The 25,846-nt window shown below is 45.0% G+C and overlaps 1 protein-coding gene across 1 annotated transcript in view; it reads left to right on the forward strand.

Moving 5' to 3' along the window:
• LOC142296283 (dihydroxyacetone phosphate acyltransferase-like) overlaps positions 1-25,846 on the forward strand; it is a 318,344-nt gene that overhangs the window by 167,743 nt on the left and 124,755 nt on the right. The window contains 2 exon segments of the mRNA XM_075339690.1: positions 17,624-17,761; positions 21,571-21,670. Of these exon segments, the coding sequence (XP_075195805.1) occupies positions 17,624-17,761; positions 21,571-21,670 (238 nt within the window).

The raw sequence follows: 25,846 nt of genomic DNA on the forward strand, positions 1-25,846 counted from the left end.
GGATTCAAAGTTGGTACAGACCCTGGCCAGGTCGGAGGCTGAGCGAGCAGAGGAGATGAACGATTGCAACTGCAAATACATAAACCACTGGATATGTTGATCAGGGAAGGCGGCTCGGAAATGCTGTAAGGTTGGCAGAGCAGGCGCTCCCAATAGGGTATTGCCAACCCTAGGCCTCTGAGATGAAGACCAGATCATAAACCTGTCCACACCAACAGCCGGCGGGAAGTCGGGATTATCAAAAAGGGGTGTCAGGGGGCCCCATGCTTCAGACAGATTAAAATGAGCATTAGTTCTGTCCCAAATGATGAGTAGGTCCCTTGTCAGAGGGGAGTTCAAAATGCTCTTAGGTCTTCTATGTTTCGCGATTCAGGGCAAGGAGGTCAAGGTCCAATCTAAAAGATTAGCTTCAATATCCACCCACTGCTTCGTCTCAGCCCCGTGAAACCAATCTACTACTCTGGTGAGGATAGCTGATGTATGATATAAGCGAAAATCTGGAAGTCCTGTGCCCCCTTTTGTCTTACGTCTTGTCAAGTATTTAAAGGCCAGTCGGGGTTTACTTTTTTCCCATACAAAAGCTGTCGTGATCCGTCGAAGATGGACAAAGAAGAATCTGGGTACGGCTATAGGAACTGCTTGAAAAAGGAAAAGGAGTTTGGGGAGGACATCCATTTTTAAAACGTTGACACGTCCAAACCAGGACAGAGCCCGCAAATTGTAAGCCTGAAGATCGGCGTCAATGCGCTGCAGTAGAGGTTTATAGTTCAAATTAAATAGATGTGAAGGATCCGGTGTTAGATAAGTCCCTAGATATTTCAGAACAGTGGCACACCATTTAAAGGGAAAGGCTTCTTGCAGAGAGGATTTACGTTTAGCGGGAAGGGTGATATTTAGGATTTCCGATTTAGAGGTATTAACCTTGAAATTACTAACCACAGCATACCGCTCAAACTCCTTCAGGATAGATGGGAGAGATGTTTCAGGGTTCACGATGTAGAGGAGGAGGTCGTCAGCATATAGGGCCAGTTTATGAGTTTTTTTACCTATGCAGATCCCATGAATATCAGGGTTCTTCCTGATGGCTATGGCTAGATGTTCCATCACCAATGCATACAGAAGGGGGGACAGAGGACATCCTTGTCGAGTCACATTTCTGATATTGAATGAGTTGGAAAAAATTCCATTACACCGAATCTTGGCTGTAGGGAGAGTATACAATGCTAGAACCTTTTCTCTAAAGCTTGGACCTAAACCTGCCCGCTCAAGCACACGCCCAAAGAATGGCCAACTGACCCTATCAAAGGCCTTCTCTGCATCTACTGACAACACACAGGCTGGTGTTTTTAGCTTCAACATTTGGGAGATAACAAGGATCGATTTAATAGTATTGTCTCTAGCCTCTCTGCCAGGTACGAAGCCTACCTGGTCATTGTGTATCAATAGTGACAGAGAAGGACTCAGTCTGTTAGCCAGAAGTTTAGCAAACCGCTTCACGTCCACATTAATTAGCGATATAGGGCGATAGCTTGAGCAGAGTAAGGGGTCCTTGCCCGGCTTGGGGATTACCGTGATATTAGCAGACAGTGATTGTTTCTGGAAAGGATGGTCTTTGGAGATGGAGTTGAAGACCTTAGTAAGAAAAGGGACCAGCTCCGTTAGAAACGTTTGGTAAAATTTGGTAGTAAAGCCATCTGTCCCTGGGCTTTTGTTGGGGGGAGAAGAGGACACCACTTGGGTGACCTCCTCTAGTGAGAACGGGGAATCCAACTTATCAGCCGTTTCCGCTAATAGGGGGGGAAGCGGCGTGTCTAGCAGGTAGTTGTCGATTTTCTGCAGAAGCCAGGAGTTAGTGGGGTCTACAGATTTGTCGTTGATATTATATAACATCTCGTAATACTTCTCAAAGGCTAAAGCGATGTCAGTGGGGTGATCCACCGTTTGTTTGTCAGCCGTCTTAATCGAGGGGACATACGTTGACGCTGTTTTCGGGTGGATATGTCTCGCCAAGGGACCCCCACACTTATCTGCAAACTCATAAAAAAACTGTTGGGAGCATTCTCTAAATTTAGTGTGAGCCAAGTCGAGTACTGCTTTAAGGTCTTTCCTCGTCCTAGTCAGTTTGAGTAAGGTATCCTGGTCAAGAGTCACTTTGTCTTTGTTCCAAGGAAAGGATTTTGGAAAGAAGATCCTCAATCTGTTTAGCTTTGTCTCTCTTCAGTCTAGCTCCTTCTCGTATAAGTACCCCTCTGGTTACGCACTTCAGTGCTTCCCACTTAGTGGGAAGAGGGGTATTGTCATCTGCATGATACTGAAGGAAGTCTGAGATAGTCATAGATATCCTTTATTTAATGTCTGGATCTAGGAGAAGATTAGGGTTGAGTCTTCAGTTCCAGGACTTAGAAGGAGAGTCTGGGGGATTCAGAATCACGTAAACAGGGGCATGGTCAGACCAAGTCACTGGGCCGATGGAAGCAGTGGGGGACCAGGAGAGTAGGTTATGGCTAATCAGGAAAAAATCAATACGGCTATACGAATTGTGTACCGCCGAAAAATGAGAAAAGTCCTTGACCGATGGATAGAGCAGACGCCAGATGTCAACAACCCTACTCAAATGCATAGCGGACCTAAAAGATGCTAGCTGACTGTGTGAAATCACCGACTTACCAGCTGACGTGTCGAGCTTCGGGTTCAGAGGTAAATTAAAATCTCCACCAATGATCTGATGTCTAGTTGCAAAAGTCTCCAGTCTCCTCAGGAACCTAGCCCCGGAAACAGTCTGACCTTTATTAGGAAGATAAAAATTAGCGACTGTGTATTTTTGGTTATAGAGTACTAAGTTGACAAATAGGAATCTGCCGTGTGGATCAGTGCTAACCTCTGTCACCGTGCATGGAAAATTTTTATGTAGCGCAATACTGACCCCTTTTGATCTCGCCAAGGGGTTGGGGGCATGATGCCAAAGCGGGTAGTATTTGTTGGGGATATCCGGCACATGACCACACTTAAAGTGAGTCTCCTGGAGCAGGAGTACCTGGACTCCCATTTTGTGCATACCGTGCAGGATCTGATTGCGCTTTTGCGGGGTATTGAACCCTTGTACATTCAGCGATGCAAACTTCAAGGAGACCATAGTGTGTACCGTTTAAGTAAAACTTGGATTCTAAAATGTAGGGAGTCCCAAGCGGTAAAGGGGTAGGACAGGCGGGGGTCGGGGGAGGGATGAGAGAGGTAGGCAGAACAAGGAAGAAGGCGAGGTAAGAGAGAAAATAGGGAGTACAAGCAAGAAAAAGTAGAGACCAAAAAACTTAGAGGAAAGCCTACTAAGAGTATAGGCTATGGCCTCGCTCCTAGGTCAAGGCAAAAAAGACTGTAAAAGGCCCAAGATGGGTCAATACAGTCACACTTGAAAAACAAGTGTCCCTAGTTGGGTGAGTCTAGCAACGGAAACGCCGTAACCCCCAGACAAACACTCCACCAGGGAGACAGCAACAAAATATATGAATACATTAGCTAAAACATTTGATAACTGCAACAACAAAACAATCCGATCAAGATCAAAATAGGGCCCTCTCCCAGACAAAGGGAAGAATAGGAAAGAAAAAAAAAGGGGGGGGGAGGAAGGGGGAGGGGAGGGAAGAGAGGAAAGGGGGGGGGGAGAGGGGGGAGGGGGGCAAGAGAGGGAAAGTCGGGAGGAGGCAGGGTGTGAGAGCACAAGGAGAGTGTTACGGTTGCTGCGAGCACTGGAGACTATGTCCAGATTTCTTGCTACTGCACATGTGCGAGCGCTGGAGACTAAGTCCAGATTTCTTGCTACTGCACATGTGCGAGCGCTGGAGACTAAGTCCAGATTTCTTGCTACTGCACATGTGCGAGCGCTGGAGACTAAGTCCAGATTTCTTGCTACTGCACATGTGCGAGCGCCGGAGACTAAGTCCAATCTTGGAGCCATTGCACATGTGCGGGTGACATCATCGCTGACACGAGGTCACATGTCTCTGACACCTTCTATGCGGATTGGTCGCTGGTCATGTGCTTGTGACGTCTTGCTCGGTGATAGGCCAGCATGACGTCACTCCTGTCGTTCTGGCAGCGGATTGGCTCTGGTGTCCTCCATCTTGGATGAGGCACAGAGTCTATATAAGACCCTGACACACGCCGCATGGTGCTCAGTCCTCTTGGTTCATGCATATGAGTAGACGCTCTGTGCGCGTTCCTCTAGGCATTCCTCTGTCTATGCTAGGTGAGCGCTACCGGCAGGGTAGCGTTCTTATACCTTACAGCTTCGGCTGCTGTCCGTATCCTTACCTCTTAGGGGAGCGGACATAGGCAGGTGCCTGAGGCACATGGTCTGGCTGGGCCTTGTGATTCTACTCGTAGGTGGACGTTGCCGCTAGGGTAACGTTCCTTATACTGCGTCTGGCAGTTGTTCGTATCCTCGCACACTAGGGGAGCGAACAGAGGTAGGAGCTTTGTGCGGCTTACGCTGCTGTTCGTCTCTTTTGCACCACTAGAAGAGCGGACCTAGGCAGGTGCCATATCTAGTGGTTCGTGTCCTCGCACACTAGTGGAGCGAACGCAGGTAGGAGCTTTGTGCGGCTTACGCTGCTGTTCGTCTCTTTTGCACCACTAGAAGAGCGGACCTAGGTAGGTGCCATTTCGCACACATTGCCTTTGTCTCTGTGATTATTAACAGAGATCATTCCACACGCCCTCCAAGTAAGGGAGGAATTGCTTTACTTACTTATTATATCCTTCTGTGAGTTAACAGAGGTATTGCACTCTGCCATAGTCTGCAGCAAAGTCTTTGCACGGTGGACCCTGACTGTCTGATACTCCTTTCGGTTATTATCAGACAGCCCCCCGTAACAGAGAGCCTACCAAAACGAAATAATGCTCATTATGTATACAAATACCAGGAAGAGTCAAATGTTCAATTATGAATGGATGGGCAAGGGTCAGCCCACAGGTTGTAGGTACTCAGTCCTAGCCACAACATGAACATATCTCACGGAGGAGCAGACCAAGAGAACCATCAGGACAAAGTCACTGCTCGACCATGCGAGGTCCCACAACACCACGGTTCCGGGGTCTTTGAGAAGATGAAGGTCGACGTCTCTCTTCACCACGGTGGAAGGGAAAATATAGATTAGAGGGCCAATCTGGAATTGAGATCAAGGGTAATTCCAGTCCTTCCAGGAAGGAGCTCATGTCAGACGGGCCACGGAGAGTAAAAAGACCTCTATGATGCCGGACCTGCAACTGGAAAGGGAACCCCCACGAATAGGGGATTTTCCTCTCCCTGAGAGCTTCTGTGATGGGTCGTAGTGCTCTACGCTTGACCAGTGTAGCCCTGGATAGATCCGCCATGATATGGACCACAGCCCCATCAAAGTCAAGAGGGCCTTTGAGCCGGGCCTGTTTCATGATCTCCTTCTCATAATAGTAGTGAAGGCGACATATAACGTCTCTTGGGTTGTTGGGGGCAAGAGATCTAGGCCTCAAGGCTCAATGGGCCCTGTCGAAGATAATGACTGCTTCAGGGGGTCTGTCCAGCAGATTATTCAGTAGACCTTGTAACGTAGAAGCAAGATCCGACAGTCCTGTCGCTTCTGGGAGACCCCTGATGCGTATGTTGTTGCGGCGGTCCCTATTTTTGGAGTCCTCCATTAGTCCTCCGCATGAAGATCTAGAGTCTTAGTATATTCAGACTGAGCAGCAATTGTTTCTGCAACGGCCGATTCTGTAGCGTTAACTCTGTCAGAAATCTGTGAGATAGAGGTGGTGAGTCCCTGTATTTCAGCTCTGCAGAGACTTTCAAGACGGGATATGTAGCCCTCCATGTCCATTTTAGTAGGGATTTCGAACATTCTGGAGTGCAGGTCTTTAATCTCTCCCAGTACAGAATCAGAGGCTTCAGAGAAGTGAGCGTTGGAAGCCAGGGGTTCAGTGGAGTGCGGGTCCAGGGATCCCTCAGGGACCCCGCAGGAGACCAGTGTGACCGCCGGGGACGCGTTTGTGGGTTCAGCCAAGAATTTCTGTATGTTCCCGTCCTTGGCATTAGATTTGGGTGCACTCATCCCAGCAATTGGGGGGGCTGGGGCTTTTTTAGGAGCCATATTGCTTCTATGCGAGTATAACAGGGCAGACTAGAAAGAGGAGGGCTCCAAAAGTCCAGGAAAACAAGAGATTTCTATGGCTGAGACACTGGTCAGGACGCAGGGTCTCCGGCTGGGAGGGAGCTCTAAAATGCCCAGTAATGCCTTATCAGTAACTTGGTCTCTTGGCAGCCAGGAGCACACAGCGGTGTCAGAACCCAGTCAGCATGTGAGGCCCGAGATGCTGCAGCTGCCACACAGAGCTTATTCACTGGGCAGAGTTATAAAAGGTAATTGTTTGGGTTAGGTTCTTTATCCCTGTGCTGAGCAAGTGCTGCAGTCTAGATCAGTGTTTGGGAATTGAGCATTATGGTGTATTGGGACGGTTTATTGTGTTATTACAAACAGGTACTAGTGTGGCTGTGTGACATTCAGCTGGATTTTAGTGTCTTGCTATTTGCAGGCTTTCACCAGACGTGCACTGGCAGCGCGGTGATCAACTGTTTACTTTAGTCATTATCCCTCTGCTGCTGAGTCGCTGTCACACAGGGCCCATTCACCTGCAGCTCTGTAGCTCTGTGTTGATATTAACTAGTTAATCTCCTCTTAAGGCCCCTTTACACACTGAGACTTTCAGCGATCCCACCAGCGATCCCAACCTGGCTGGGATCGCTACAAAGTCTCTGGTGAGTCTCTGGTGAGCTGTCAAACAGGCAAACCTGGCCAACGACGCAACAGCGATCCGGACCTGCAGAACGACCTAGCTAGTCAAACACTGGAAACGAGTGATGTGTCACAATATCTGTCAATCACTATTCTCTGTCAGTCGGTCTCTCCCCCTCGGCCTCTATTCTCTTTCTGTCGGTCCGTCACTATCTCTGTCCCTCTCTCACAGTCTGTCGGTCATTTTCCCCTCCTCTCTCATACTCACCGATCCCCGATCTCCGGCGCGGCGCTGCACGGCATTCACACTGCTGCGGCGGCTTTTACTATTTTGAAAAAGCCGGCCGCTCATTAAACAATTTTGTGTTCCCTACTTTCCCCGCCCACAGGCGCCTATGATTGGTTGCAGTGAGACGCGCCCCCACGCTGAGTGACAGGTGTCACACTGCACCCAATCACAGCAGCCGGTGGGCGGGTCTATACTGTGCAGTGAAATAAATAATTAATTTAAAAAACCAGCGTGCGGTCCCCCCCCATTTTAATACCAGCCAGATAAAGCCATACGGCTGAAGGCTGGTATTCTCAGGATGGGGAGCCCCACGTTATGGGGAGCCCCCCAGCCTAACAATATCAGTCAGCAGCCGCCCAGAATTGCCGCATACATTATATGCGACAGTTCTAGGACTGTACCCGGCTCTTCCCGATTTGCCCTGGTGCATTGGCAAATCGGGGTAATAAGGAGTTATTGGAAGCCCATAGCTGCCAATAAGTCCTAGATTAATCATGTCAGGCGTCTCCCCGAGATACCTTCCATGATTAATCTGTAAATTACAGTAAATAAACACACACACACACGAAAAAATCATTTATTAGAAATAAAAAACACAAACAAATTCCCTCATCACCAATTTAATCAGCCCCAAAAAGCCCTCCTTGTCCGGCGTAATCCACGGACCTCCAGCGTCGCTTCCAGCTCTGCTGCATGCAGGTGACAGGAGCAGCAGAAGACACCGCCGCTCCTGTCAGCTCCACGCAGCTAATGAAGACAGCCGCGAGATCGGCTGAGCTGTCACTGAGGTTACCCGCTGTCACTGGATCCAGCGGTGGCCGCAGGGAACCTCAGTGACAGCTCAGCTGATCGCGCTACTCACCGCCGCTCCGGTCAGCTCCACGCAGCAACTGAGGTGAGTAGCGCGATCAGCTGAGCTTTCACTGAGGTTACCCGCGGCCACCGCTGGATCCAGTGACAGCGGGTAACCTCAGTGACAGCTCAGCCGATCGCGCGGCTGTCTTCATTAGCTGCATGGAGGTGACAGGAGCGGCGGTGTCTTCTGCTGCTCCTGTCACTTGCATGCAGCTGAGCTGGAAGCGACGCTGGAGGTCCGTGGATTACGCCGGACAAGGAGGGCTTTTTGGGGCTGATTAAATTGGTGATGAGGGAATTTGTTTGTGTTTTTTATTTCTAATAAATGATTTTTTCGGGTGTGTGTGTTTATTTACTGTAATTTACAGATTAATCATGGAAGGTATCTCGGGGAGACGCCTGACATGATTAATCTAGGACTTATTGGCAGCTATGGGCTTCCAATAACTCCTTATTACCCCGATTTGCCAACGCACCAGGGCAAATCGGGAAGAGCCGGGTACAGTCCCAGAACTGTCACATATAATGTATGCGGCAATTCTGGGCGGCTGCTGACTGATATTGTTAGGCTGGGGGGCTCCCCATAACGTGGTGCTCCCCATCCTGAGAATACCAGCCTTCAGCCGTATGGCTTTATCTGGCTGGTATTAAAATGGGGGGGGACCGCACGCCGGTTTTTTAAATTATTTTAATTATTTATTTCACTGCACAGTATAGACCCGCCCACCGGCTGCTGTGATTGGGTGCAGTGAGACACCTGTCACTCAGCGTGGGGGCGTGTCTCACTGCAACCAATCATAGGCGCCTGTGGGCGGGGAAAGTAGGGAATACGAAATTGTTTAATGAGCGGCCGGCTTTTTCAAAATAGTAAAAGCCGCCGCAGCAGTGTGAATGCCATGCAGCGCCGCGCCGGAGATCGGTGAGTATGAGAGAGGAGGGGAAAATGACCGACAGACTGTGAGAGAGGGACAGAGATAGTGACGGACCGACAGAGAGAGAATAGAGACCGAGAGGGAGAGACCGACTGACAGAGAATAGTGATTGACAGATATTGTGACACATCACTCGTTTCCAGTGTTTTAAGTCCCCTTTACACACTGAAACTTTCTAGCGATCATGCTGCACAGCGGGAAACAAAGGACCAAAGAATGGTCCTGAACGATTTGTAGCGATCAGCAACTTCACAGCAGGGGCCAGGTCGCTGATGTGTTTCACACACTGCAATGTCGCTGGGGAGGTCGCTATTACGTCACAAAACCGGTGACGTTACAGCGATGTCGTTTGCGATGTTGCAGTGTGTAAAGCCACCTTTTATAGTAAGTTTCTCAAGCTTTCCTGGAGTTAAGAAACAAGAGGTCCCTGCCAGGATGGCTCTCACCCACCTCTCTCAGTACTTGCTTCTGCTGCTCAGTCTCTTTCACTCAGCGTCAGCCATCTTGAGAATTCAATGCTTCTTTTCACTTACTGCAACTTTGCTGTTCTGAGTACTGGCCGGTCCCTGATAACAGTAATAAAAGCTCCTCCATGTGCAGAGAGGTGAGGGGATGTAGTAGGTGCTGCAGTTTTGTGTTGGAGCTGTCTCCCAGGCTGAGGAAAGCCGGGGGGTCTCAGGAGCTTTAGAATTCACAGCCGTCCAGCACCATTGCTAGGCCACGCCCCCTAAATTTCTCTTTTTATGTCTTTTTAGCTTGCTTTTGGGGAACGTCGTGGGACCTCACTGGACCTTTTTGTATTTTTTTTTTTATATTTTAAAACCAATAAATTGGTGACCGAGGGCTGAAGTCGTGGGGTTTTTTGTTCAAATAAACTCTTTTATTTTCCTTTCTACTACTGGATTAGTAATGTGTGAGTCTGCTAGATGCCACCCATTACTAATACCAGGGCTTGATGCCAGCTGGAGCTGGAATCAACCCCCCCAAGGCAACCGGAAGAGCGGGGTCCAGCAACAGAATTGGCACATCTAATACATGCACCATTTCTTGGGCGGCTGCGGGCTGCTATTGTTAGGCTGGAAAGGGCAAAATAACCATGACCCTTCCCACCCAAATAATATCAGCCTCCAGTTATCTGCTGTACCATGGCTGGTTTTAGTAAAATGGAGAACCCACAATAATTTCTTTTTTTTTTTTTATTTTTAAATCTAAAAATTTAAAAAATAAGCATGCGATCCCCTCTATTTTTAATAAGCAGCCAAGGTACAGCAGAGAGCTGAGGGTTGCAGCCTTCTGCTGTTCCTGTGCTGGATTTGAAAATTGGAGGGGACCCCACGTCTTTTTTTTTTTTTTTATTTTTTTTAAATTAAAAAATAAAAATGCTATGTTCTGTCTTATTTTCTTTCTTTATATATTATATATTCTATCTATCTATCTATCTAATCTGTTCTATCTATTATCTATCTATTTTTTATCTATAATTTTACACATTAAAAAAAATTCATTTCAGTATCATGCATTTTTTACCAGTACCAGTCACACGTATGTCACATGTATGCAAACACGGACGTCACACAGATGTCACACGGATGTCACATGGATGACCATACCGGTACGTGTGGCTTGCACACCTGTTTAAACATGGACGTCTGAAATAGGCCTTATGGACACTCTGTAGTTCACTTATAGACACAACGCTATACATACAGCATGCGCACAGCTATCGTGCATATACACACACTACTGCTACGTCTTATACAGTATATTGATATTATAGGAGTTCAGGATTTTTGAAGTCCTTTTCAATGCTTTGACTAATCAGATCACCTGAAATGTGCGTGAACTAATCAGGACCCTACAGCAGTTCTGCAGCTAGCAGTAATGTGCAAGATCCAATCTGTTTTCTCACCTTCCCTGCTCTGATCAGACAGATCTGTGTTAGAATACAGGAATGCATGATATATATTAATTATTAGAAATGACTAAAGTAACTTTAGTCATTTCTAATAATTAATATATATCATGCATTCCTGTATTCTATTGTTAATAATCTCTGTTCTTTGGAGGGACGAAGCAGTTGCGAAACGCGCGTCGAGGTGTGGGCGGTGTGTCCTGGTGGGGGCATTATCTTGGTGGGTATTATCCTTCCTTCATTGCGCTCTCTCCATCCCGGCTGGATATACTTTAATCTCCTTACCGGATTGCTATCTAACAATTGGCTTTATGTGATTGCTCAATATCTACTCTCTTGTTATTTTATGCCAATTGCTGTGGATATACTTGGCACAGGATGTATTAATTAACCTTGCACATCTTATATGTTTCATTTATATCATCAATTGCAATTCAGGTGCTGCTGTGTCTTGCAAGATTACCTAATCTTTAAACCCTTATTGCTTCTCATGGCAGCTCTGATCAGCACTCCTTGCAAATGATCTATTGGTTTACCTTTTATATATTGTGACTGATTCTTTATCTGCAATTGTATATGCAATGATGTGTGGTCAGCCCTGTTATGCCATTTAACACCCATATTGCATGTTTTATATGCTTTATTATCATTCTAATCATATTTGTAGCCTGGCTGCTGCTGTACTTTGCAGGACTACTTTGTCTTGAACCAATTATCTGCTTTCTACGGCAGCCTCCACTGATACTATTGGCAAATGGCCTATCGGATTCAATATTGATGAATTTCTATATGGTGGTATCATGATTTTATGACTGATTTTCCATTTGCATTATCTGTATCCAAATATGCATGGTTAGCTCTGCTATGCTGCAATAGTGGTTGTGTATATTCATTATTAACATAGGATTGTGATTCTCTGTAAATTACCACTTGGGTTTTTTAATTACTATTCATCATGGAGAGAATCACATATCCTTGATTATTGGAGGTTCTTATAATATGAATTACAACAACAGGAGTAAGCCCCCTACCTACCACACCGTCCATCTTGTCTGTTGTGTTGATTTTAATTCACTTTTTGTTTGTGTATGTCCTCTCTAATCACGTATGCAATTAAAAATAAAAATAATTTTGTATTTTTGCAAAATATTATTGTGCATCTTGCCTTTATTTATGATCATAATGAATATGAGACTAGGTCAAATTTCTTTATTAAGATCTGTGTTAGGCCTCCTTCACACGTCCGTGTCTCCGGGACGTGTTTGGTCCATTTCCTCATGTGCCGGAGACACGGGCACACCTGTAGACCTATTAAAATCAATGGGTCTGCGCACACGTGCGTGTTTTGCTATGGACTGTGTGTACGTGGGGAGCATACGTGTGCCCGTGTCCTCCACACGTAGACATGTCCGTTTTTCTCCGGCATCACTGTTGTCACACGGCCCACACATGGACCGCACAGATGTGATCCGTGTGACACGCACCAGAAAAAACACACGTGTTTGTAAAAAAAAAATAATTTCAATACTCACCTTCTCCAGCCCTGCAGTCTCTGCCGCTGCTGTCACTTGCTTCCGACCTCGCTCAATATGCTCGTTGCATATTCACTCCACTGCGGGCCGGAAGCAGCAGCAGCGGGGAGTCGGCAGGACCGGAGACCAAAGATCAGCACCATGGACAGCAACGCCAGGGACAGGTGAGCAGAAAGTTCCCGTTGTCCATCCGTTCTCACGGATAACACACGGAGAACACAAATGTGCCATAAACACGGCACATGGAGGGCAATACGCACCTTTGACACGTCCGTGAAAAATGTGCGTGATTTTTCACAGACATGTGAAGGGGGCCTTGGGCCGGTTTCAGACGTCCGTGTTTAATTAGGTACCAGTCACGCGCATGGTTATGCTCACACGTGTGTCACGCATGTGTCACACGTGTGACATCCGTGTTTGCATACGTGTGACACGTACCGGGTAAAACACGTGTCTCTGCAATGAAAAGATGTTCTATACTTACCTGTATCTAGTGATGCTGTCTTCTGCTCTGCTGCCTCTCGCTCCTAACCCATGCTCATTATATTCATTGATTATTCACTGCCTGAGGATCTGGAAGCCAGAGCATTGTGGGGACAGCGCTGGACAGCACAGCTGAGGACAACACCGCCGGGGACATCGCTGGAGACATCGCTGGTGACAGGTGAGTATACAGCAGTTTGTGCAGTGACATCCAGGGGTCATCGGAGTTCCAAATGTACTCTCATGAACCCCTGGAAGTCACCATCATGACACTCGCTGTAGCGCAGTTGTCGCAGGGGTGTCATCAGGAGGTCATCAGAGTTCATTGGGAAATCCGATTACCTCCTGGACGTCCTTGCACACACACTGCTGGCAGGATTCTCACCTGTCACTAGCGATGTCCCCAGGGATGCTGTCCTCAGCGATGCTGTCTTCAGTGCTGTCCCCGTGATGCCCCTGCTGCCAGCTGCTCACTGCAGTGAATAATCAATTAAAAGAATGATCGGGGGTCAGGAGCGGGAGGCAGCAGAACCAGAGACAGCATCGCTGGATACAGGTAAATACAGGTAAATATAGAAAATCTTTTTATTTAAAAACCCGTGTTTTCTCCGGTATGTGTCACAGTGATGTCACACGGATCACATCACTGTGCAATCCGTGTGACACCCGTGCTGCCGGAGAAAAAACGGACATGCCTGCATGTGTGCGTGCGGGGTCATGAGAGGTTACACGGTTCGTGTGAAAACACGGCCGTGTGAGTAACAGCAAATAATAACATGCTGTCGCTTTCTTGCTTGTAAATTTTAGATACTACAGTATTTTGCATCAGTATTTGTAAGCCAAAGCCAAAAGTAGAACATAAACAGAGAATAAGTGCAGTAGAGAGATTTGTATTTATTTTTTTTGTTTTATACCTACTTTAGATTTTTACTGTTAAAGGAGTTTTCTGGGCTAAGGTGATAATTTGGCAGATACTCTGTGCACTGTCAAGATGCGCCGATTTCTGAGTCTGGAACTACGGTCACGTGACCGCAATTGTGCTATATGCATGTTACCATCCAGAACTAGTGGGCACGGCTTCACTCTACACAAATGTGGGTGTGGCAATACATTTGTATGAAGCAAGGCCATAGAGTAACTGCAAACTTATCACTTTATAAACAGCAAAGAAAAATGGAGTTTCCAAGTCAATTAAAATTGTAAATTTTATTTTATCACATAATAAATTGAATAAATTGATTACAAAAGATCATATACAAAAATACATTACAGAAAAAAAGTGAGGCAAAAGAAGGGGAGGAAAATACCCCCAGGCAAGGTGATATAGCTACAATTACATGTGGGGGTTAAATATTAACCTTTTCCAAGAAGGGTACAATCCAATTACAACTGCATTCCTATCAGCAGTGGATTAGTCACAATGGATGTTAGTAAACTGCAGTTATTTGCTTACCCATTTACATTCACAGTTGTCCCCACAGGAGGTTGATGTGCCCACCAGAATATAATAGAACCCTCCAAACGCGCGTTTTCCTGTCAGTGTACTTCACCACTTCATCAGGGAAGGCATAAACCCCCCATCTGTGAAGGACCTTTTAAACACTGGTCATGTGACAACATTGGTCATCGCTCCAGGGCTTGATTACACTGATCAACCAATAGTGGCTGCCATATCAGCACATGCACACTGCACGGCCACCGCCCCATGCACCACCCCCAGCCATCAAAGGGCAGTGAGTCATCCACCCCCGTGGGTAAACACGGGAACCAGACGCTCAGCAAACCCCATTTAGATGCTGAATGAGATGCACAGGGAGGGGTCCGGGCAAAGCACAGGCGCACAGCAGGACACCAGGCTGATCAGAGGGCCTGCATATCACAATGATATTCAGCTGTTGGTATATACTTATCTCTTTGAACATACATATAGGGGAATAAACGTGTTATGTGGTTATTATATATTATTTGACATTAATGTGTTATACTGAGCACACTAGCTTTTCCCCTACAGTTAGGTCCAGAAATATTTGGACAGTGACACAAGTTTTGTTATTTTAGCTGTTTACAAAAACATGTTCAGAAATACAATTATATATATAATATGGGCTGAAAGTGCACACTCCCAGCTGCAATATGAGAGTTTTCACATTCAAATCGGAGAAAGGGTTTAGGAATCATAGCTCTGTAATGCATAGCCTCCTCTTTTTCAAGGGACCAAAAGTAATTGGACAAGGGACTCTAAGGGCTGCAATTAACTCTGAAGGCGTCTCCCTTGTTAACCTGTAATCAATGAAGTAGTTAAAAGATCTGGGGTTTATTACAGGTGTGTGGTTTTGCATTTGGAAGCTGTTGCTGTGACCAGACAACATGTGGTCTAAGGAACTCTCAATTGAGGTGAAGCAGAACATCCTGAGGCTGAAAAAAAAGAAAAAATCCATCAGAGAGATAGCAGACATGCTTGGAGTAGCAAAATCAACAGTCGGGTACATTCTGAGAAAAAAGGAATTGACTGGTGAGCTTGGGAACTCAAAAAGGCCTGGGCGTCCACGGATGACAACACTGGTGGATGATCGCCGCATACTTTCTTTGGTGAAGAAGAACCCGTTCACAACATCAACTGAAGTCCAGAACACTCTCGGTGAAGTAGGTGTATTTGTCTCTAAGTCAACAGTAAAGAGAAGACTCCATGAAAGTAAATACAAAGGGTTCACATCTAGATGCAAACCATTCATCAATTCCAAAAATAGACAGGCCAGAGTTAAATTTGCTGAAAAACACCTCATGAAGCCAGCTCAGTTCTGGAAAAGTATTCTATGGACACATGAGACAAAGATCAACCTGAACCAGAATGATGGGAAAAAAAAGTTTGGAGAAGAAAGGGAACAGCACATGATCCAAGGCACACCACATCCTCTGTAAAACATGGTGGAGGCAACGTGATGGCATGGGCATGCATGGCTTTCAATGGCACTGGGTCACTTGTGTTTATTGATGACATAACAGTAGACAAGAGTAGCCGGATGAATTCTGAAGTGTACCGGGATATACTTTCAGCCCAGATTCAGCCAAATGCCGCAAAGTTGATCGGACGGCGCTTCATAGTACAGATGGACAATGACCCCAAGCATACAGCCAAAGCTACCCAGGAGTTCATGAGTGCAAAAAAGTGGAACATTCTGCAATGGCCAAGTCAATCACCAGATCTTAACCCAATTGAGCATGCATTTCACTTGCTCAAATCCAGACTTAAGACGGAAAGACCCACAAACAAGCAAGACCTGAAGGCTGCGGCTGTAAAGGCCTGGCAAAGCATTAAGAAGGAGGAAACCCAGCGTTTGGTGATGTCCATGGGTTCCAGACTTAAGGCAGTGATTGCCTCCAAAGGATTCGCAACAAAATATTGAAAATAAAAATATTTTGTTTGGGTTTGGTTTATTTGTCCAATTACTTTTGACCTCCTAAAATGTGGAGTGTTTGTAAAGAAATGTGTACAATTCCTACAATTTCTATCAGATATTTTTGTTCAAACCTTCAAATTAAACGTTACAATCTGCACTTGAATTCTGTTGTAGAGATTTCATTTCAAATCCAATGTGGTGGCATGCAGAGCCCAACTCGCGAAAATTGTGTCACTGTCCAAATATTTCTGGACCTAACTGTATATGATGTGTAAAACATCCCTTTATTCTGACTTGTTCTCTATTTATGGATGCATCCTATGAACTGAATATCATTGTGATATGCAGGCTCTCTGATCAGCCTGGTGTCCTGCTGTGCGCCTGTGCTCTGCCCGGACCCCTCCCTGTGCATCTCATTCAGCATCTAAATGGGGTTTGCTGAGCGTCTGGTTCCCGTGTTTACCCACGGGGGTGGATGACTCACTGCCCTTTGATGGCTGGGGGTGGTGCATGGGGCGGTGGCCGTGCAGTGTGAATGTGCTGATATGGCAGCCACTATTGGTTGATCAGTGCAGACAAGCCCTGGAGCGATGACCAATGTTGTCACATGACCAGTGTTTAAAAGGTCCTTCACAGATGGGGGGTTTATGCCTTCCCTGATGAAGTGGTGAAGTACACTGACAGGAAAACGCGCGTTTGGAGGGTTCTATTATATTCTGGTGGGCACATCAACCTCCTGTGGGGACAACTGTGAATGTAAATGGATAAGCAAATAACTGCAGTTTACTAACATCCATTGTGACTAATCCACTGCTGATAGGAATGCAGTTGTAATTGGATTGTACCCTTCTTGGAAAAGGTTAATATTTAACCCCCACATGTAATTGTAGCTATATCACCTTGCCTGGGGGTATTTTCCTCCCTTTCTTTTGCCTCACTTTTTTTCTGTAATGTATTTTTGTATATGATCTTTTGTAATCAATTTATTCAATTTATTATGTGATAAAATAAAATTTACAATTTTAATTGACTTGGAAACTCCATTTTTCTTTGCTGTTTATGTAGTCCTTTTGGAGTAGTCTATAATGTCTTTTGACATCCTTTTGTAGGAACTATGGAAATGTTTGTATTAAAACTTATCACTTTAGCCTGAATAACCCCTTTTAATACTGACAGGAACTCCACTAGAAAAATGCTTGAGTTCCCCATTGACATCCATTATACTTCGTGCTCGAGTTGCGCCCATCCGAGCATCCAACTGCTTGTTCTGAGTTCCGAGCACCCGAGCATAGTAGTGCTCACACATAATTATTGTGTACATATAATGGGTGCCATCTTTAAATATAAAAAAAACAATATCCACATTTAAATGGAGCAGAGGAAAATGTTCATGATTTAATCTCATATGTTATTTATTTTAGTATAGAAATATATAGTAAACATATTTTTTTTTCCTGGCAGGATTTTGAAGAGGGTTGCCTTCTACTGGCCAAATTGGAAGTTATCAGCAGGACACCTTATGACATTTTTATCAACGAGAATAACCGTGTGTGCCAGTTTTTATATGGAATGTTATATTCAGTACTTGAAGGATACCAGGTACAAAATCACATTCACAATACAGTAGTCTATCTTTTCTATCTACTTTGTACACATACAACCTTCTGTGTGTGATCTGTGAAGCAACATAAACTGATCTACTTTTGAATCCTTCACAAATGCTTTTTCAGTAGTGGTAAGCCTCAAAAGATACATTTTTCATTCCCCCCTTTTGTAGCTAGCACTAATAGGCACATCCAGCAGTATGGAATGTTTAGGGACTGTGAGGATGATGGGATGGGTAGTCAACCGTGCAGAAATTCCAGGAAAGACCGTAAAAATAAGGCACTTTTTTTGCCCTGTCCGTGAAAAAAATTGAAGGCGTCTGTGATTTGTTTGAAAACACTTATGTAGAATATGTTGACTGTAACTGTATTCATTTCCGGTAAGTTATGGGTGAATACAGTGAATTTCTTCATATTAGAATTACAGGCAGTGGAAATGTATCACTTATAATCTTAATGATTTATTATGGTTTTCCAATATGTCCATAGAAAATATTGTCTGTGTGATTTTTGATAAGTTGCCTGAAAAAGCAAAAACTGAAGTTGACAACCTTCATGATGGGCAGGGAATGTAGGACTGATACATGGGCCACATCCAAGGTGAGGGCCATGTTATACACTGAGGAAAATAAGTATTTGATACACTGACACATCTTTTACCTACAAAGAATGGAGAGTTCCGTAATTTTTATTGTAAGCACACTTCAACTGTGAAAGACAGAATAAAAAAAAAACAAAACAGAAAATCACATTGTATGATTTTAAAATAATTAATTTGCATTTTATTGTATGACGTAGTATTTGATGCAATAGAAAAACAGAAGTTAATATTTGGTACAGGAGCTTTGTTTGCAATTACAGGGGTCAAATATTTCCTTTAGTTCTTGACCCAGTTTGCACAGATACCAGCAGGTATTTTTCCTCCTCCGTACAGATCTTCTAAATAACTTTCAGGTTTCGGGGCTGTCACTGGGCAAAATTTAGTTTCAGCTTCCTCCAAAGATTTTCCATTGGGTTCAGGTCTGGAGACTGGCTAGGCCACTCCAGAACCTTGAAATGCTTCTTACAGTGTCACTCCTTAGTTGCCTATGACCCCATCCATCATTTCTGAAATACGGTGGAGTCATTCTGTCACCTTTGCAGAAAACGATTCAAAAAAGGTCCATGGAGCCGATGTTAGGAGTCGCAACACAGAAAATAGGCAGATATACCTCCGGGAAGGACCTAGCCAAGGAGTGGCTCTTTTTAGGAGACCACCATAACCACCATATTAAGTTGCCCTTTAAGTCAATATCCAACTCTTTGACGAGTTAAAAGATATGACAAGGGAAATACCAAGGCCAGGTATCCATCCACAGACAGCTGTTTTGGGATGTTGCCCCTCATCAGTGTGGTGTAGGATTCTGGGTGCAATGCCTAGTAGACCAGCAAGACAAAACAATCACTGATCTCGGGGAGACCAGCCAGAGAAAACAATGCCGGCAGCCGTTAAAGGCGCTCAACACAGTGAAATATTATCCCCCTGGGAAGTATGCAAATCAAAAAAAGGTCCGTAGAGCCTCTGTTAGGAGTTTCGACACAGAAAATAGCCAGATATCCCTCTGGCAAGGACCTAGCCAAAGAGTGGCTCTTTTTAGAAGACCACCATAACCACCATATTAAGTGGCCCTTAAGTAGGTCCTTCCCGGAGGGATATCTGGTATTTTCTGTGTCGAGACTCCTAACATAGGCTCCACGGACCTTTTTTGATTTGCATACTTCCCAGGGGGCAATGCACCTAGGATTTTACTGTGTTAAGCGCCGTTGTTGGCTGCCGGCAGTGTTTTTTCTGGCTGGTCTCCCCGAGATCAGTGATTGTTTTCCCTTTGCAGAAAAGCAACACCAAAGTATGATGTTTCCACCCCATGCACCTCCATGCTGTCTTTCACAGTTGAAGGGTACCTACTATAAAAATTACAGACCTCTCCATTATTTGTAGGTGGGAAACTTGCAAAATCAGCAGTGTATCAAATACTTATTTTCATCACTGTTTTTCTCTTTCTTGAAGTCTAAGGCATGTGCTCACATATTGCACTGCTATCTCCACAGTACTCTCTTCTTTCACAAGCATAAACTGACCCTTGGTGCATCTTTCAAATCTGAAATATGTCAATTTATCATGCGAGTACGCTGAATTTATGGGCAGATTTTCCTCAATTGTATCAGAAGGTAGAGTGCATATCCATTTTTAGCGCAGAAAAGCATCAAATGTATATAATCCACTTTTGACTGTCGACAAAGTTTTATTAAAGCGATATACCAGGATGTATTAAAAACAAGGTCACTTTATTTAAAACATGACCTACCAAAAAGAGACAAAAATGCAACGTCAAAAACACGTGTAAAATGCACACCAAAATGCAATGCGAAAATGCAAGTAACCTAATTTACATGATAAGTGGAGAAATGCGGTAGAAATTCTGCATTACCAAAAACTCACCAAAAGCTCATTGTGGGAATGTAGCTGCAATCTGTTAAATGCTTTCTTTTTGTAATTTGTTATCCCCATTTTCATTTGTTGTAAGCCTTGTGAGTCCGATGTATCTTAGTCTCATAATGAAAATGTAAGGTTTGATGATGATGTACCATTTAGTGGCTGTACTCTTATTTTTGAGCACATTGTCTCAGTTGGTGAGGTTGAGTTTTAACAACACGTCCTTTCAAATGATCATTAGTCATTTCATTTCTTTATTTTTTTGTCTATATGTCATCTGTTATAGCACTGCCAGCCTGCTGCAATTATATTATTTTAGCCTTATGGGTTATTAATAATTCTCTAAAAGGGTCTCTCGCTCTACGGTTGGTGCTTCACCATTTGGAAAAATGACAATTTACCTTTACTTATTGATGAGGCCTTGTTATCAGGTCACAAGTGGTCAGTTTCTGCTTTATTTCTTTATTTTTTTGTTTTACTCAAGCTGCGCGCCTCAGTATTTCTTTTGTTTTTTTTTTGGTTTTTTTTTAAATCCGCCATATGCTTTCAGAAATATAGGCTTCTTTATTTAGTGCACATTTATTTAATGCTCACATGATTGTCCGGGGTCTTTAGAGTGCTCTGCATTAATACCCTGTGCGCCAATCGCCTTTTTTGAAAACCATATCAAGTTGCACTAATAAAATGCTTGTAATACTGGAACCCAATGAAAGATTATGAAATAAAATCAAACAAAACTGAATAGCAGCGCAAAAGAATAATAACAAAAACTAATAATGACAGATCCTCTTTAAGGCTGAGTTCACGGATCTGTCAGAGATCCATTGACAAAAAAATTGTGCAAACTCATCTTTTTTTGTCCGTTGTTAAATAACCTGATCCGTTTTTAAACATAAGAGTTTATGGACGATGGATCCATCAACAGATTGTTATGTAGCCATCCATTATTCTTGCATTTGGAATGAATCCATTGTGTTCTTACCAGATCCTTTACAAATGGACTATAAATAGGAATCCGTTAATGGATCCATCCTACATGGACTCCCATGTTAAAAAACGGATCCTGTAGAAATCTGTTTTCCAGCTGATCTCTGCAGGATCCCTTCTAATGGTTGATTACAGGATATATGAATTCAGTCTAGCAAGAATCTGTTTTGTTTATTAGATCCATGAATTTCAGCTGCTTAATTTATATGAAGTTTCCCATATTAACTTAATCTCTTTGCCTATTGATAGGTTGTAAATGTTTGCAACTTCTTTTCATTTTTACTCCATTATTTAAAATAAATAAATAAAAATCAATGTTTTTGGCTTTTTTGTCATTTTTACAGTTGGCTTGCACATACATACAGCAAAACTTTGCTGAGAATTTCACAGATAAGCTGTATATTGCTGGAGTGAGAAATTATGTGTTTAATCTCATTTTAACAGGTATGTAAAAATGTTCTTAAGTCCTTTATGAAATATAAATATTAGGATTTTTCTTGTGCTAGAGCTGTGTTCCCCAACTCCAGGCCTCGAGAGACACTAAAACAGATCATGTTTTCAGCACTTCCTTACATGGCCCAGGTGACAATTCCATCTCCTGTACATTACTAAGGAAATCCTGAAATCATGGTCTGTTGGTGCCTAACCCGACTCACACCCCTGACTCATAGCTTTTTGTGTTAGCTGGTAATCAGTTTTGAGGGCATGGTTAGACCAGGAATCTTGCAGGTCCAGCAGTGTTAATCAGCTGATAAAACCCTTTTTGTATGGAAACTACAGCACTCAGCCTAAAGGTACCGTCACACTAAGCAACTTACCAGCGATCCCAACAACGATAGGGATCGCTGGTAAGTTGCTAGGAGGTTGCTGGTGAGCTGTCACACTGCGACGCTCCAGCGATCCCACCAGCAACCTGACCAGGCAGGGATCGCTGGAGCGTGGCTACACGAGTTGCTGGTGAGCTCACCAGCAACCAGTGACCAGCCCCCAGCTCCTTGCTCTCCTAGTACATCACACATCGGGTTAATTACCTGATGTGTGCTGCAGCTAAATGTGCACAGAGCAGGGAGCAGCGCACACTGAGCGCTGGCTCCCTGCTCTCCTACTTACAGCACACATCAGGTTAATTAACCTGATGTGTCCTGCAGCTAGCTACATGTGCACAGAGCAGGAGCCGGCAGCACAGGCAGTGAGAGCGGGGGAGGCTGGTATCAAAGGTAAATATCGGGTAACCAAGGACAGGGCTTCTTGGTTACCCGATGTTTACATTGGTTACCAGCCTCTGCAGAAGCCGGCTCCTGCTGCCTGCACATTTAGTTGTTGCTGTCTCGCTGTCACACACAGCGATCTGTGCTTCACAGCAGGACAGCAACAACTAAAAAATGGCCCAGGACATTCAGCAACAACCAACGACCTCACAGCAGGGGCCAGGTTGTTGCTGGATGTCACACACAGCAACATCGCTAGCAACGTCACAAAAGTTGTTCGTTAGCAGCGATGTTGCTAGCGATGTTGCTTAGTGTGACGGGGCCTTAACAAGTGACACATCCCTGAAATCAGTGTATTAGGGGTACTTAACACACAGCGAGATCGCTACTGAGATCGCTGCTGAGTCACGTTTTTTGTGACCTCATTAGCGATCTCGCTGTGTGTGACACTGAGCAGCGATCTGGCCCCTGCTGTGAGATCGCTGCTCGTTACACACAGTGCTGGTTCGTTTTTTTATTGTTGCTCTCCCGCTGTTAAGCACACATCGCTGTGTGTGACAGCGAGAGAGCAACAATCCTGAATGTGCAGGGAGCAGGAGCCGGCGTCTGACAGCCTGCGGTAAGCTGTAACCAAGGTAAACATCGGGTAACCAAGGTGGTTACCCGATATTTACCTTCGTTACCAGCCTCCGCAGCTCTCATGCTGCCAGTGCCGGCTCCTGCTCCCTGCACACGCCAAGCTAAGCGGTATGAGCTGGTAACTAAGGTAAACATCGGGTAACCATACCCGATGTTTACCTTAGTTACCAGTGTCCGCAGCTTCCAGACGCCGGCTCCGTGCAAGCGCAGCGTCGCTTGCACGTCGCTGCTGGCTGGGGGCTGGTCACTGGTCGCTGGTGAGATCTGCCTGTTTGACAGCTCACCAGCGACCATCTAGCGATGCAGCAGCGATCCTTACCAGGTCAGATCGCTGGTCGGATCGCTGCTGCATCGCTAAAGTGTGAAGGTACCCTTAGCCTCTACTGTATGCTGACCTCAGATTATATCACAAAAACCTGCTGACAGATTATCTTTAAAGTGAGCGTGCCACGTCCAAAAATGCTATTTGCTTGCAGAAATAAAGGATATCTACAGGTAAATAGCATTTTAAATCCTGTGTAGCTGTCTTACAAGAAGTAGCTACAAGGAGAAAATTACATTTTATTTTCTCTGTAGCTGGTCCCTATTATTATGCTTCATTATTCTTCCACTCATATGGCAATGCAGGAAGGTATTACAATCAATCTGCCGCAAAATGATTACAGAGGGCTCAATGTATAGCGAGTTGTTACTATTTCAGCCTCTTAGACCACCCAGGTGGCTAAAATCAAGTGGCTTTTGGGAGAATAAAATGTATTTTTCTCCCTCTAATCAGATACACAATATTATCCTTATATCTTCTGGTAAATATCATTTCTGGACGTGACATGTTCCCTTTCAACATAGTTTTTGATCTCATTCAGATGTCCGTGTTTCACCCATGGTTTTCACAGATAGAACACATACCCATTATAATCTATTGGCTGTTACAAGTATCCATGTTTTTTACGGACTGTGTGTTCATGCAAAAACTATGGCAATATAAAAAGGGCCAATACAAGTCTATGGGTCCATGAAAATCACGGAACCACATGGATGGCATCAGTGTACTGTCTATGTGCTGACCTTATTTAACATTGAAAAGAATAGGAAAAGCTTTGTAACATATTAATTTATTTATCCATACGTGAAAAAACCCCGATAAACACACTGATGGCAAAAAAGGACACTGACTAAACACCGATGACACACATACCATTTTTTTGTGTACATGAAACACTCTTATGTCTTTATTCACATGTCAGTATAATTGATCAGTATTTCATCAGTATTTGTTGCCAAAACCTTGAGTGTCTTCAAAACACAGAACAGTTGTCAATCTTTCAAATACATTTTTTCTCAGTAAATTCCTATCCTGATTATGACACACAAAGGGAACAGTGACATGGCCGTATAACTCCGACAAGGATCACAACACAATCCTCTGACTGGCTATTGGCTCCCCCAACCTGAGTGTGACCATTGCATAGAAATACATGCTCAGGTCAAGAGATCTGTTGGCCAGTCCGAGCATTGCGTTGCGATCCCAGTCTGAGTAATACGGCTTAGTGACTCTTCCACTGATGCAAAATACTGACCAAACACTGACATGTGAATAAGCCAAAAGAGTATATAAGTTGAGGTTTGTGTCTTCAAAAATGGAAAAACAATCTGCTTGTCCTTCTTTTCATTTGAATGGCATGCAATTGCAATATAAAATAACACTCAAAAAGCAAGCCTTCTTTCTTTGTCGCTCCATTGGGAGACCCAGACAATTGGGTGTATAGCTTCTGCCTCCGGAGGCCACACAAAGTATTACACTTTAAAAAGTGTAACCCCTCCCCTCTGCCTATACACCCTCCCGTGGACCACGGGCTCCTCAGTTTTATGCTTTGTGTGGAAGGAGGCACACATCCACTCATGCATTAGTTATGTCGGTTGGAAGAAAAGAGGGCCCCCACGGGGCCCCCGGCATGTTCCCTTCTCACCCCACTATGTCGGCGGTGTTGTTAAGGTTGAGGTACCCATTGCATCCCTTATGCGGCTCTGGGAGAAGTGGGATCCAGAGCGGTCATCCATTTGCTGGGACCGTGCTCCATCCGCAGCCCCTGGTGGAACCTGCCGGACCGGAGGCTCTTCAACCTCAGGGACCGGGCCCTGCAACTTAAAGGTACTCTGTGTCCCCATAGGGGACTGTGCAGGGAGCGCACCTTCTTCCCGGAAGCCGCGGTAGTTGTGAAATTGAGGAGGCCGGTGGACTTCCGCGCCGACCGTGCCTGCTTGTCGGGCGCGGCCTCAAATTTAGTCCCCGGCTTCACCGCGGCCTAGTTGCGAAAATCCCGCCCCCGGGCCTGCCTGTCAGGGGTAAGGGCGGGATTACCGACATGACGTCGGATGTGAGGGCTGGAGCATCCTGCATGTCTTCCTCCCCCCTCACTGACCACTGTGGGGGCCCCAGATTCCCGCTCTTTGCTGGCGCCGCCCTCGGCCCCCTCCTCCCCTGAGAGCTCCGGCGGCCATTTTCTGGCATTCTGCCGGTGGATGCTTCTCAGTGAAGCAGCTCTGCAGCTCCGGGGGATCCACGACAGGGAATCTGGAGGACACACTCCGCTCGTTAGCGGTCGGTAAGCCACACCGGTCACCCGGTGCTGGTCCCTCTAGGGTGCCGGAATAGATACATATATATATATATATATAATAGATATATATATCTGTTCGGTCAGGCTGTATACCCTTTTTCCCATATACCCTCAGTGGTCACTCTCCTAGGAGACAACAGCATGTCGCCCACAAG

The sequence above is a fragment of the Anomaloglossus baeobatrachus genome, chromosome 3 (assembly GCF_048569485.1).
Source record: "Anomaloglossus baeobatrachus isolate aAnoBae1 chromosome 3, aAnoBae1.hap1, whole genome shotgun sequence".
In the NCBI taxonomy this organism is placed as follows: domain Eukaryota; kingdom Metazoa; phylum Chordata; class Amphibia; order Anura; family Aromobatidae; genus Anomaloglossus; species Anomaloglossus baeobatrachus.